Below are 12230 nucleotides of genomic sequence, written 5' to 3' on the forward strand. Positions count from 1 at the left end.
ATAAATCGGACATCAGTCGAAGACAAAAATTGAAAGGCTGAGTGATAAGCAACAGATAGCGATGGCTTCATTCAACCCTAATCAATCGGTTGTGGTGATGTTAAAGACAACCAGTCATACTGGTTGATTAGTGGCATCTTTGGCACCCTTACATGTAGCTTGATCATGATTCACAAGGGCACAAAAACACCAATATTCAACCCTGTACAATTGATTTATTTTCCCGCCACATCCAACTGTCTTGGATTAATCTATCCCATCATGGTCACTCATTGCTCAGCCACACCATTTTAATCTCACTATCAATGACAATTCAATCATATTGTTGAATTGGACATCAATCCGTTTCATCTCACAGTGTAAGACCACAACACATCTTTCAATCTGATGGTACAATCTCCTTTAGATCCAACAACTACGTAGAGCAAGGGCCTGCCTGCTTGGATCAGTCAGGTAGGTCCTCGGTAGCGCAAGGGCGTGCCTGCTTGGATCAGTCAGGTAGGTCCTCGGTAGCGCAAGGGCCTGCCTGCTTGGATCAGTCAGGTAGGTCCTCGGTAGCGCAAGGGCCTGCCTGCTTGGATCAGTCAGGTAGGTCCTCGGTAGCGCAAGGGCCTGCCTGCTTGGATCATTCAGGTAGGTCCTCGGTAGCGCAAGGGCCTGCCTGCTTGGATCAGTCAGGTAGGTCCTCGGTAGCGCAAGGGCCTGCCTGCTTGGATCAGTCAGGTAGGTCCTCGGTAGCGCAAGGGCCTGCCTGCTTGGATCAGTCAGGTAGGTCCTCGGTAGCGCAAGGGCCTGCCTGCTTGGATCAGTCAGGTAGGTCCTCGGTAGCGCAAGGGCCTGCCTGCTTGGATCAGTCAGGTAGGTCCTCGGTAGCGCAAGGGCCTGCCTGCTTGGATCATTCAGGTAGGTCCTCGGTAGCGCAAGGGCCTGCCTGGTTGGATCATTCAGGTAGGTCCTCGGTAGCGCAAGGGCCTGCCTGGTTGGATCATTCAGGTAGGTCCTCGGTAGCGCAAGGGCCTGCCTGGTTGGATCATTCAGGTAGGTCCTCGGTAGCGCAAGGGCCTGCCTGGTTGGATCATTCAGGTAGGTCCTCGGTAGCGCAAGGGCCTGCCTGGTTGGATCATTCAGGTAGGTCCTCGGTAGCGCAAGGGCCTGCCTGGTTGGATCATTCAGGTAGGTCCTCGGTAGCGCAAGGGCCTGCCTGGTTGGATCATTCAGGTAGGTCCTCGGTAGCGCAAGGGCCTGCCTGGTTGGATCATTCAGGTAGGTCCTCGGTAGCGCAAGGGCCTGCCTGGTTGGATCATTCAGGTAGGTCCTCGGTAGCGCAAGGGCCTGCCTGGTTGGATCATTCAGGTAGGTCCTCGGAAGCGCAAGGGCTTGCCTGGTTGGATCATTCAGGTAGGTCCTCGGTAGCGCAAGGGCCTGCCTGGTTGGATCATTCAGGTAGGTCCTCGGTAGCGCAAGGGCCTGCCTGGTTGGATCATTCAGGTAGGTCCTCGGTAGCGCAAGGGCCTGCCTGGTTGGATCATTCAGGTAGGTCCTCGGTAGCGCAAGGGCCTGCCTGGTTGGATCATTCAGGTAGGTCCTCGGTAGCGCAAGGGCCTGCCTGGTTGGATCATTCAGGTAGGTCCTCGGTAGAGCAAGGGCCTGCCTGGTTGGATCATTCAGGTAGGTCCTCGGTAGCGCAAGGGCCTGCCTGGTTGGATCATTCAGGTAGGTCCTCGGTAGAGCAAGGGCCTGCCTGGTTGGATCATTCAGGTAGGTCCTCATATCACATAGTTCTGGAAAATCTAACGCTGACTGGTCAGACTGCAATGCATGTGGGGAGTGACCCTAAGGAAACTTCCAGTACAGCATAGAATTGCAGTCTGAAAGAAGAACTATCAGAGCTGCACACTAAGCAGATCTAGAGTGCTGTAGCCATGAATGAAGGCTGTGGGCTGTCAGTGACAGCTGGTCATTTATAGCAGAGCTCCCCTCAGCACCTTACCCTTGGCCTCGCAGTCAGCGCAGTACTTGTTGTCCTCCTCCCTCAGCATACGAGCCAGGATGGCCTGGTGCTGCTCATTCAGCTTCTGGGCCTTCTCCCTCTCTGAGCGGGTGGTCATGTCTGCGGGCAGGCGAGCAGTGTCGGTGGCTCTGGAAGGGTAAGTCCGGCTCACACAGCAGTCCTATACAGAGACGAGAGCGCTCTATCCGCTAAGCAGTCAGCTGAGCACAGCCTCCTCCGCTTACTCTCCTATCTCACTGCTCTCACTTACACACGACACTTCCGGGAACCTCACACCGTGACGACACTTTCCTCCACAATCCACCAATCACTGCCCCGTCCGGCTTCCTCCTTCTCCGAACCACGCCTCTTCCCGTGAAGTGCACGCCCACACTGTCGCCGGGTGATGCAGGAGCGTGACAGGTGTAGTGGGCGGATCCTAGAGATTTACGCTGGTTTTGTAGAGGGCGTGTCGTGATGGTTCACCTGCGTGACGCAAACAGGGGGTCGTGGCCGCTGGTTATGTGACGTCACCTTATTAGGGAAGTCTGGGTGTTCACACATGCGCTGGGTGCAGTTTTGTTACCAGAGTGTATACACATACAGGTCCATATGTATTGTAATAGGAGTTTGTTCTAGGACTGTCTCCAGCATGCGACTATATCCATAGGGGGCATTTCTAATCAGGTCCATAGCTCATTATTATGGAGCACTTTGCTAGTCACCTACAAGTACCGCACCTCTACTACCAACACCACCACTGAGGCCAGTCTATTATTCACAATTCATCAGGGGGAATTTACTAAAATTGGAACCATCAAAATCTGGTGCAGCTGTGCAACCAATCAGCTTTTACCTTTCATTTTCATTGTCTAACTGAACAAGCTGAAGATAAAAGCTGATTGGTTGCACAGCTACTCGGTAGAACTTTACCTGTAACAACTTGATAAAAAATAATGTTAATTCCACATTAATAATTATGCTACCAAAATGAGTGGGCGCTGTAAATTGCCTTCAGCATTGCTCCTGTTTCTTCTTACTGGAGGCTGCCATTTTGCGGAAGCCCAATGCTCCTGAGCAGCAGTAAATCATAAAGCCAAACTAAACCCATCGATTTAAGCCTTTCCCTGCCAGAGCCTTTTTTTTTATTTTATTTTTTTTTGCACACGTTTGAAAAAATAATTTTAGCATTACACAAAACACACAAATATTATGAATTTTCTGAAAGCAGATACCCTAGTGAATAAAATAGTGGTAGTTTTTTTTTTTATGTCACAATATTACTGCAAAATTGGTACAAAATTTCAGGAAAAAAACACTAATTCTAGGGGAAACAAACTTAAGGGTCCTTTCACACGGGGCGGATCAGTTCTGATCCGCCCCGTGGATATCCGTTTGCTCAGCGGGGATCACTCCGCCGATCCCCGCTGAGCAGGGAGATGACAGCTCCGTCTCTGCACACAGCGCCGCTCTCCCCTATGGGAGATCGGGTGACGACGGACCGCAGTGCCCGTCGTCACCCGATCCGATCCGCAGACGGATGGAAAAATAGCTTTTTCCTCCGTTACACTTTTTCGGATCGGAGCGGGTCGGAAGTCAGCGGACATATCACCGCTCACATCCGACGCTCCATAGACCTCTATGGAGCACCCGTTCAGGTCCGCCTGAAAAACTGACAGGCGGGCCTGAATGGGACGTCAGTGTGAAAGAGGCCTTAATCAATTACCCAAATTTTGGTAAAATATAAAAGACGAGGTTGCACCGAATAATACCAGATACCCAACATGCCAAATCTTCGATTTTTGTGCGCCCCTGAAATGGCGTCAAACTTCAGTACCCTACCTTTCTATAGGCGACACTTTAAGAGCCCCCTATAGGTATCAGTTTAGTGTTACGGAGGAGGTCTTGTGTTAGAATTATTGCTCTCACTCCGGTGTTCGTGGCGATATGTCTCAATCGACATTTTCACTCATAGGTGCCACCGATTAATGCTTTTCGGTTACTGCGTGTGTATATGCAAGCTTCTGGTGTCCCTGAGCTAGCCGGGAACACCAGAAGCTTGACCCAGAAGTTATGTCAGAGATGTCGCTTTCTGGGTCACACAAAGAAGGGGAGGAGAGCGGACGTGTGTCCTCTATTCTCCTTCTCCACCCGCCATGAGGCTCCCGGGCCCACCGATGGGCAAGTGGAGCTCGGTAGGCATGCCAGTACTGGGGGTGTGTAAGAGCAATCAGGGAACAGCAGAGCCGCACAAATGCTCTTACCTGACAGTCTGCTTGTCAGTTTCACATACAATCCTGGTGGCCGCAGCCACCGGATTGTGTGTATAACCCATACGCCCCCCCCACGCGGTGGCGATAAGGGTTAAAGTGGTTGTAAACACCATTCATGAAATTTGAACTAAGCACACACAGTATCTCACAATACTGAGTACACCCCTCCCATTTTTGTAAATATTTTATTATATTTTTTCATGTGACAACACTGAAGAAATTACACTTTGATACAATGTAAAGTAGTGAGTGTACAGCTTGTATAACAGTGTAAATTTGCTGTCCCCTCAAAATAACTCAACACACAGCCATTAATGTCTAAACCACTGGAAACAGAAGTGAGTACACCCCTAAGTGAAAATGTCCAAATTGGGCCCAAAGTATCAATATTTTGTGTGGACACCATTATTTTTCAGCATTGCCTTAACCCTTTTGAGCATGGAGCTCACCAGAACTTCAAAGGTTGCTACTGGAGTCCTCTTCCACTCCTCCATGATGACATCACAGAGCTGGTGGATGTTAGAGACATTGCACTCCTCCACCTTCTGTTTGAGGATGCCCCACAGATGCTCAATAGGGTTTAGGTCTGGAGACATGCTTGGCCAGTCCATCACCTTTACCCTCAGCTTCTTTAGCAAGGCAGTGGTCATCTTGGAGGTGTGTTTGGGGTCGCTATCATGTTGGAATACTGCCCTGGGGCCCAGTCTCTGAAGGGAGGGGATCATGCTCTGCTTCAGTATGTCACAGTACATGTTGGCATTTATGGTTCCCTCATTGAACTGTAGCTCCCCAGTGCTGGCAGCACTCATACAGCCCCAGACCATGACACTCCCACCACCATGCTTGACTGTAGGCAAGGCACACTTTTCTTTGTACTCCTCACTTGGTTGCTGCCACACACATTTCACACCATCTGAACCAAATAAGTTTATCTTGCTCTCATCAGACCACAGGACACGGTTCCATTAATCCATGTACTCAGTCTACTTGTCTTGAGCAAACTGTTTTCAGGCCTTCTTGTGCATTATCTTTAGAAGAGGCTTCCTTCTGGGATGACAGCCATGCAGACAAATTTGATGCAGTGTGCGGCGTATGGTCTGAGCACTGACAGGCCGACCCCCCACCTCTGCAGCAATCATACCTCTATTTCCCAAAGACAACCTCTGGATATGCTAAGCATGTGCACTCACCTTCTTTGGTCCACCACGGCGAGGCCTGTTCTGATTGGAACCTGTCCTGTTAAACCGCTGTATGGTCTTGGCCACCATGCTGCTGCTCAGATTCAGGGTCTTGGCAATCTTCTTATAGCCTAGGCCAGCGATGGTGAACCTTAGCACCCCAGATGTTTTGGAACTATATCTCCCATGATTGTCATGGGAAATGTAGTTCCAAAACATCTAGGGTGCCAAGGTTCACCATCACAGGCCTAGGCCATCCTTATGTAAAGCAACAATTCTTTTTTCAGATTCTCAGAGAGTTCTTTGCCATGAGGTGCCATGTTGAACTTCCAGTGACCATTAGGAGAGAGTGAGAGCGATGACACCAAATTTAACACACCTGCTCCTCATTCACACCTGAGATCCTGTAATACTAATGAGTCACATGACACCAGGGAGGGAAAAATGGCTAATTGGGCACACATTGTACATTTTCACTTAGAGGTGTACTCACTTTTGTTGCCAGTGGTTTAGACATTAATGGCTGTGTGCTGAGTTCTTTTGAGGGGACAGCAAATTTACACTCACTACTTTACATTGTAGCAAAGTGTCATTTCTTCAGTGCTGTCAAATGAAAAGTTATAATAAAATATTTACAAAAATGTGACGGGTGTACTCGCATTTGTGAGATACTGTATATCTGTAGTGTTTACTTATCTATCTCCAAAACTCTAAGTGTGTTTTTTCTGTGGTGTTCCATTCCTCTGTTATCAGCATGAGTCTCTTCTGACAAGTTCTCCAACACATGAGCTCAAAATTTGTGTCGTGAGGGAGATAAGCTGGGAGCTTGTCTATTCAGAATACAGCTCTGCATGTTCCTTCCTTCCTCTACCTATGTGGGGGGTGTTGCTTTCCTCCAATCAGACCTCACACAGTGCAAATGCAGACTCCACACCCACCCCTATGTGCTGCTGAAAGAGGAAGATAGATTTGTAACAAGATCTGTACATTTCAAAGGGTGTAGAAAGGGGAAGACAGCAGAAAAACAAGTAAAACCTATGTAGGGAGATTTGTTTCATCTCTATGTATCATCTGATGCTAATCACATCACTTGGTATAGGAGAGGGTTTACATCTGCTTTAATAGTTTCAAAAGACAGTTACATTCCTGGAATGCTGGGAATGTAACTGTCACGTTTGCTTGTTTCCTCAACCAAACTGTCAAACCATCAAATGTCTGGTGTCATAACTGATTACATGTGCAGCACCATGGCAGCTGAAGATCAAACAGAAGAAGCTTCCCAAGAGCCCTTTCACACCATACCACCCATAGCATCGGCGGTAAAATGCCGCTATTTTTAGCAACATTTTAACGTCAGATCTGTGGCGCATTTTGGGAGCCAGCAGCCGAGAAAGGGTTAAAACAGCCTGCAATATCAGAATTTTGCCACTGGTATAGCCACGCTGCTCCACTGATTTCAATGGGGAGTAGCGGTAAACACACCGCTCCTTCACCACTCAAAAGAAGCTGCTGGCAGGACTTTTCCTGACGCCCTGCCAGCGCACCACTCCAGTGTGAAAGCCCTCGAGCTTTCACACTGGAGACAATGGAGCAGCTGTTCAAGGGTGGATTACAGGAGCTATTTTTAACACTATAGCGCCTACAAAATGCCCTCAGTGTGAAAGGGGTCTTATCTGTAAAGGGTAGGTGGATTTAATTCCGCTTTAAAATGGTTGTAAACCCTCCCTATCAACTTTTAACTATAGATAAGGCTTACCTATAGGTAGTGGAAATATCTCCTAAAAGTGCGCTGTAAATCGGACTTATGTGCTGTGAAGAAACAGACCTCTGTGTCGCTCGCCCCCCCCCCAGCGTGTGCCGTTACTGACAGCAGCTGCCGCGCGCATTTCACATTTCAACCCACCTATGGCCAGGTTTAGTATTTGCTGTGTATGAACAAGCCCTTCATATGTGCAATGCTGTGGATTCGTCAATCATTTGGCCAGCAGTGGCTGTCCAGTTATTAGCAGGCAATATGCCACCAAGTTGGTAGGCCCAATGCAACATGCCATAGGTTTTTTTTTTGTTTTTTTTATATAGCTGTGATAATGTAGGTGGGGCCTTCTTGCAGCCAATGTTGGGTTTTAACTGGTGATTGGGGAGCATTAAAAACACACCTCACCCCATGTGATAGAGGCCTTAAAGCCCAAATCCAGAAAAAGTAAAAACCTTCCAATGCAGTGGGGCAATGCCCATAAATGCTGATATCTGTTTAAGGCACTGAAAATGCAGTTTTTCTTATTCAAACCTCCACTCCCCCAGCAGACACTGCTCTGGCAGTGCTTCGTCGAAAAGTCCTTCGGAGTTTCGTTTGACAAGAAGTCCGCTCATGTGTACACAGTATTAAATGCCTCAAACCTTTGTTGTTTTCTGTCTGTTTCCTCTGAGAGATTTCTCTTCACTTCTTATCCTGATGGCATAGCAGGGAGAAGAAATCTCTCTACAGTGCAGGACATCCCATTTTAGACAGTTGTCACTGCAACAAGTATCCTCATTGAAAGATTTCCCCTTACCTTCTGTTCTAGTGACAGCCACTAAACGTTAGACTTTGCCTCACTTTCAAGGTGAATGACATGTCAAATTCAATGTTTCCCTATGGGAGCTGTCTTAACTGACACTACACAAGTCGCTCCAACTTTAGAAAAGGTTCCTGCACTATTTTAGTCTGAAGTGAGTGCAATTTCAGCCCTTCTACAGGCTTCTAAATAGCATCCAAGTCTAAACAAGTTGCAGGCAAAGTCATAAAACTTTGTCGTCACAGCAGTGTGAACTGAACTGAGTCCATTCATACAGGGGCAACTTTGGATCCTACTTGAAGTCGTCCCAAGTTGCTTCAAGTCACGCAACATGATAAAATCAATGTAAGTGAATGAGAGCCGTCTTAATGTACACTACTGAAGTCGCTCTGACTTCAGAAAAGGTTCCTGTACTACTTCAATCCGACTTCTAGGCAACATGTACCCATTGATTTCAATGGAAGTTGCCTCCAAGTCGGATCCCCTGTCTTAACTGAAGCAACTTTCCGGGAAGTAAAAATATGTTTGTTTTTTTTGTACTCACCGTAAAATCCTTTTCTCTGCAATTCACTGATTGACACAGCTTCTCTCTTTAGACCATTGGGTTGTTATGCCACCTTCAGGAGAGGACTAGGCATTATATGTTAACGTGATAATAACACTAGAACATTCTAGTTCCGCCCAAGGGGCGGTCCCTTAGGTAATAACCCCTCAGCATGCTACTGCAGCCTCAGTACGTCAACAAGCAGTAGAACGTAAATAAAAATATGAGGGGCAGGTTCTGTGTCAGTCTGTGAATTACAGAGAAAAGGATTTTACGGTGAGTACAAACAATCCTATTTTCTCTTATAAACGCTGAGTCGGTCAATCAATCACCGACTTCTTTAGTTTCAACAGCCACCCAAATTCCTGCAGGGTCTGCATGGTGATCGCCACATCCCCCTCTTACTCTGAGGCGGAAGATGCTCTCAGGAGGAAATCGTCTAGGTAACCCACGATCACGATCCCATGTTGTCGCAGCAACGCCAAAACAGGAGCCAATACCTTGGTAATGACTCAGGGGGCTGATACCAAACCAAAGGGAAGAGCCACAAACTGGTAGTGGGCTTCCCCAACTGCGAATCGCAGAAACCTCTGATGCCGAAGGCATAAGGGTATGTGCAGGTACGCATCCTGGATGTCCAAAGACGCCAGGGAGTCCCCTTGATGGAGTGCAGCGACTACTGAGCGAACTGATTCCATTCTGAACCACTGTACTTTTACAAAGTAATCGAGGGCTTTTAGGTCCAAGATTGTAGTCGCCAAGAAGGATGGGGGAAGTCCAAACAGGTTTGAGTAGAACCCCCTGGAAACGTTCGAGTCCGGGAACAGGTACTATCACCCCACGATTCAGCAGCTCTCTTACCGCCCCTAAGAAGGCTTCCCGGCGAGCCGGGAGTACGGGTATACTGGAGGGGAAGAATCTGTTTGGCGGCCAAGAGAGAAACTCCATCTTGTAGCCGGAAGAAATAAGATCGCAGACCTATTGGTCGGACAGCCGAGAGGTCCACTGAGCTGCAAACTCCCGAGGCGACCCTTTATGCGGTAGCACTTTTGCTCGCAGGCCTGTTAGGCTTCTGGTTCCAGGGACGCTTTTGACCTTCAGAAGCCATCCTGTCAGGGTGGGGACGTTTGCCTGAAGCTCCGGGTGGACGAAAGCCATTTGTGAGTGCAAAATGAGGGCCCTTGCCTATGGCGTGGCTCCATAGCCTTCCTGGCCTGTGGGAGTAGTGTACTCTTACCACCTGTGGCATTTTTAATAATGTCATCCAAAGAGGCTCCAAAGAGCCGGTCGCCAAGGAAGGATAGATCCGTCATGGCTTTCTCGGAAGCCTGGTCAGCCGACCAGCATTTTAACCAATTTAGGTGGCTCAGCACCACTGCTGACACTGAAGCCCTGGATAACAGAGGGAGGGTATCCAGGGCCACGTCACATACGTACTTAAGGCCTGCACTAGTTGGTCTGCTAGTTCCACGCAGACAGAAGCCTGTTCTCCCAATTTGCGGTGCAACAGTTATGCCCACACAGTTAGTGTCTGCGACACAAGTGCGGATGCCAGTACTGGTCGCATGGTTGAGCCCACAACCGTAAACAAGGAACGAGCCACTGCCTCGGGCTTCCTGTCCGTGGGATCCTTAAATGCACGAGTCCCCTCTACCGGGATCATGGTTACTTTGTTTAACCTGGATACTGGGGGGGTCCACGATTGGAGGAGCCGACCAATTCTTGAGAAGGCTTTCCTCAAAGGGGTAATGTACCACCATTTATTTGGGGACCGAAAAGGTCTGTTGCTGTCGACCCCATTCCTTGTAAATGAACTTGTCAAAATAAGTCAGATACGGGAACACCTTAGGTGAACGGGCTGGCTTACGGGACCCAAAAGGGGCCGCTACATCAGCAGAGGGATCTTCTAGCTCCTCAATTTTCAGGGTATCACGCACAGCAGGGATAAGTGCTCCAACAATCGCTTTATTGTGCACAGACCCGGACGGGGACTCATCCTCACTGTCCAAACGGTCCTGTCTGAAACGACAGAACAAGGGTCTCCAGCCTCAGCAGGACCCGAGTCTGCATCAGAACTCTCGCCGAAGGCGGGGGGCTTTATAGCACCTTGCGCCCATGCAGCGCCTCCATTTTGGCAACGAAACGAATTGAGGACCGCCGACAAAGCGTCCAGGGGCACTGCGCATTCCGCAGGTGAAACTGTTGCAATTGCCTGGATTTCGGGGGAAGAAACACCAGTTTCTGAACAATGCTGACCCTACCCTGCCACCTGTTGGGGACTTAGGACAGTGATGGTCCCACCCTCCTTACTGCTGCTGGTTGAGGGGGCTCTTTCCCGCAGGACTCCCCACCCAGACAGGTTCTGCCCTGTCCAGCAAGTAGTGCCAGTGTTCTGACAGCTCCCAGGTGCAGAGAAATTTGCTCTGTGTCATTCAAAGCTGCTGCTTATAGCGCTGAAACAGCTCTGCAATGTACTCGGGCTCAAAGAAAATGGCCACCAAGCGTCCAGCATAAGGACATAAAGCGCTGGGAAAATGGCCTCCGCACTACAGGGACACATGCTGTCTCTAGAGAATGCTGAAAAAACATGCTCAGGCTTCGAGAAACAGGCAAAATGGCCGCCGAGAAACAGGAGAGCATGCTGTTCCTTGCCCATACCTAAGATGGCCACTGACACTGAAAAACCATGAGGTACAGTGACTGAAAATGGTGATCAGCGCTGCAGAGATCACAGACACAGCCTCACAGACACCTCCAGGAAAAAAAAAAAAAAAAAAACACACATCACAGGACACAGCCAGCCAGCGCAGCTCCCCTCACAGGTGAGAGCCCCTGTACAGACAAACACACTTAGCAGCCACATGCAGCAACCCCCACAGGGGGGGGGGGGGGGGGATAGGGACAGGAAGAGAAGAGAGGGCGGACCCCAAATCGACCTCCCAGGGAATGCCCAGCTGCTCAGCCCCACCAAGGCAGGGAGAGCTGTACTTATCAGTCCTGAAGAGCTGGGAGACATTCCATCACAGACCCACTCTCTGATTAGTACAGGGAGGCTGCTGGCCTCGGCACACTGTGACGCAGGCATCAGTAGCCCAGGCATAAAAGCTCTCCGACCACCTCTGGAGCTGAGGTATGTTGTGGCCGGCCTAGTGCATAGCTGTGACCTGCACACGGTCGCTGGCCAGGCTGGGGAGACTACAAGGATAAGGGTATCCAGCCTGTCACCCAGCCGGCTGTTGACAGCAGATCACAGGATCATTCATCTTGAGCAAAAAGCAAAGCTTCTGCAGAAAAAAAAAAAAAACACGGACCGATGGGCCCGTCAGGGTTCCTAGGTCCTTCTCCTTCACCAGGCAAAATAAAACTGAGGCTGCAGTAGCATGCTGAGGGCTTGTTACCTAAGGGACCGCCCCTTGGGCAGAACTAGAAAGTTCTAGTTTTATTATCATATGTTAACATGTAATGCCTAGTCCTCTCCTGTAGGTGGCATAACAACCCAATGGTCTAAAAGAGAGAAGCTGTGTGAATCTGTGAATATAAGAGACATTTTTTTCTAGGCAAACCCCTCCCTCCCACATAGCTGATTATTATGTGATTGGCCACTGGCAAAGTCCCCCGTCCTGGAGGCAACATCAAGTTGCCTTGTAAGTTGCCTCAAGTCGCACTGTGATTCATACTCAAGTCGTGTCC

At 49.1% G+C, this 12230-nt stretch overlaps 1 protein-coding gene across 2 annotated transcripts in view; it reads right to left on the reverse strand.

Moving 5' to 3' along the window:
- The window catches only part of SMAP1 (small ArfGAP 1), a 453919-nt gene extending 451608 nt beyond the window's left edge, over positions 1–2311 (reverse strand). Inside the window, exon 1 of one of the 2 annotated variants that reach the window (XM_077487401.1) lies at positions 1991–2311. In XM_077487401.1, the coding sequence (XP_077343527.1) occupies positions 1991–2108 (118 nt within the window). In that variant the 5' untranslated portion in view covers positions 2109–2311. The remainder of the gene's footprint in view (positions 1–1990) is intronic. The other variant, XM_077487402.1, reaches the window with a different exon arrangement.
- Positions 2312–12230: the final 9919 nt, after the last annotated feature.

This window comes from Lithobates pipiens, unplaced genomic scaffold (assembly GCF_037356315.1).
Source record: "Lithobates pipiens isolate NorthernLeopardFrog02 unplaced genomic scaffold, aLitPip1_a1.2 Scaffold_18, whole genome shotgun sequence".
Classification (NCBI taxonomy): domain Eukaryota; kingdom Metazoa; phylum Chordata; class Amphibia; order Anura; family Ranidae; genus Lithobates; species Lithobates pipiens.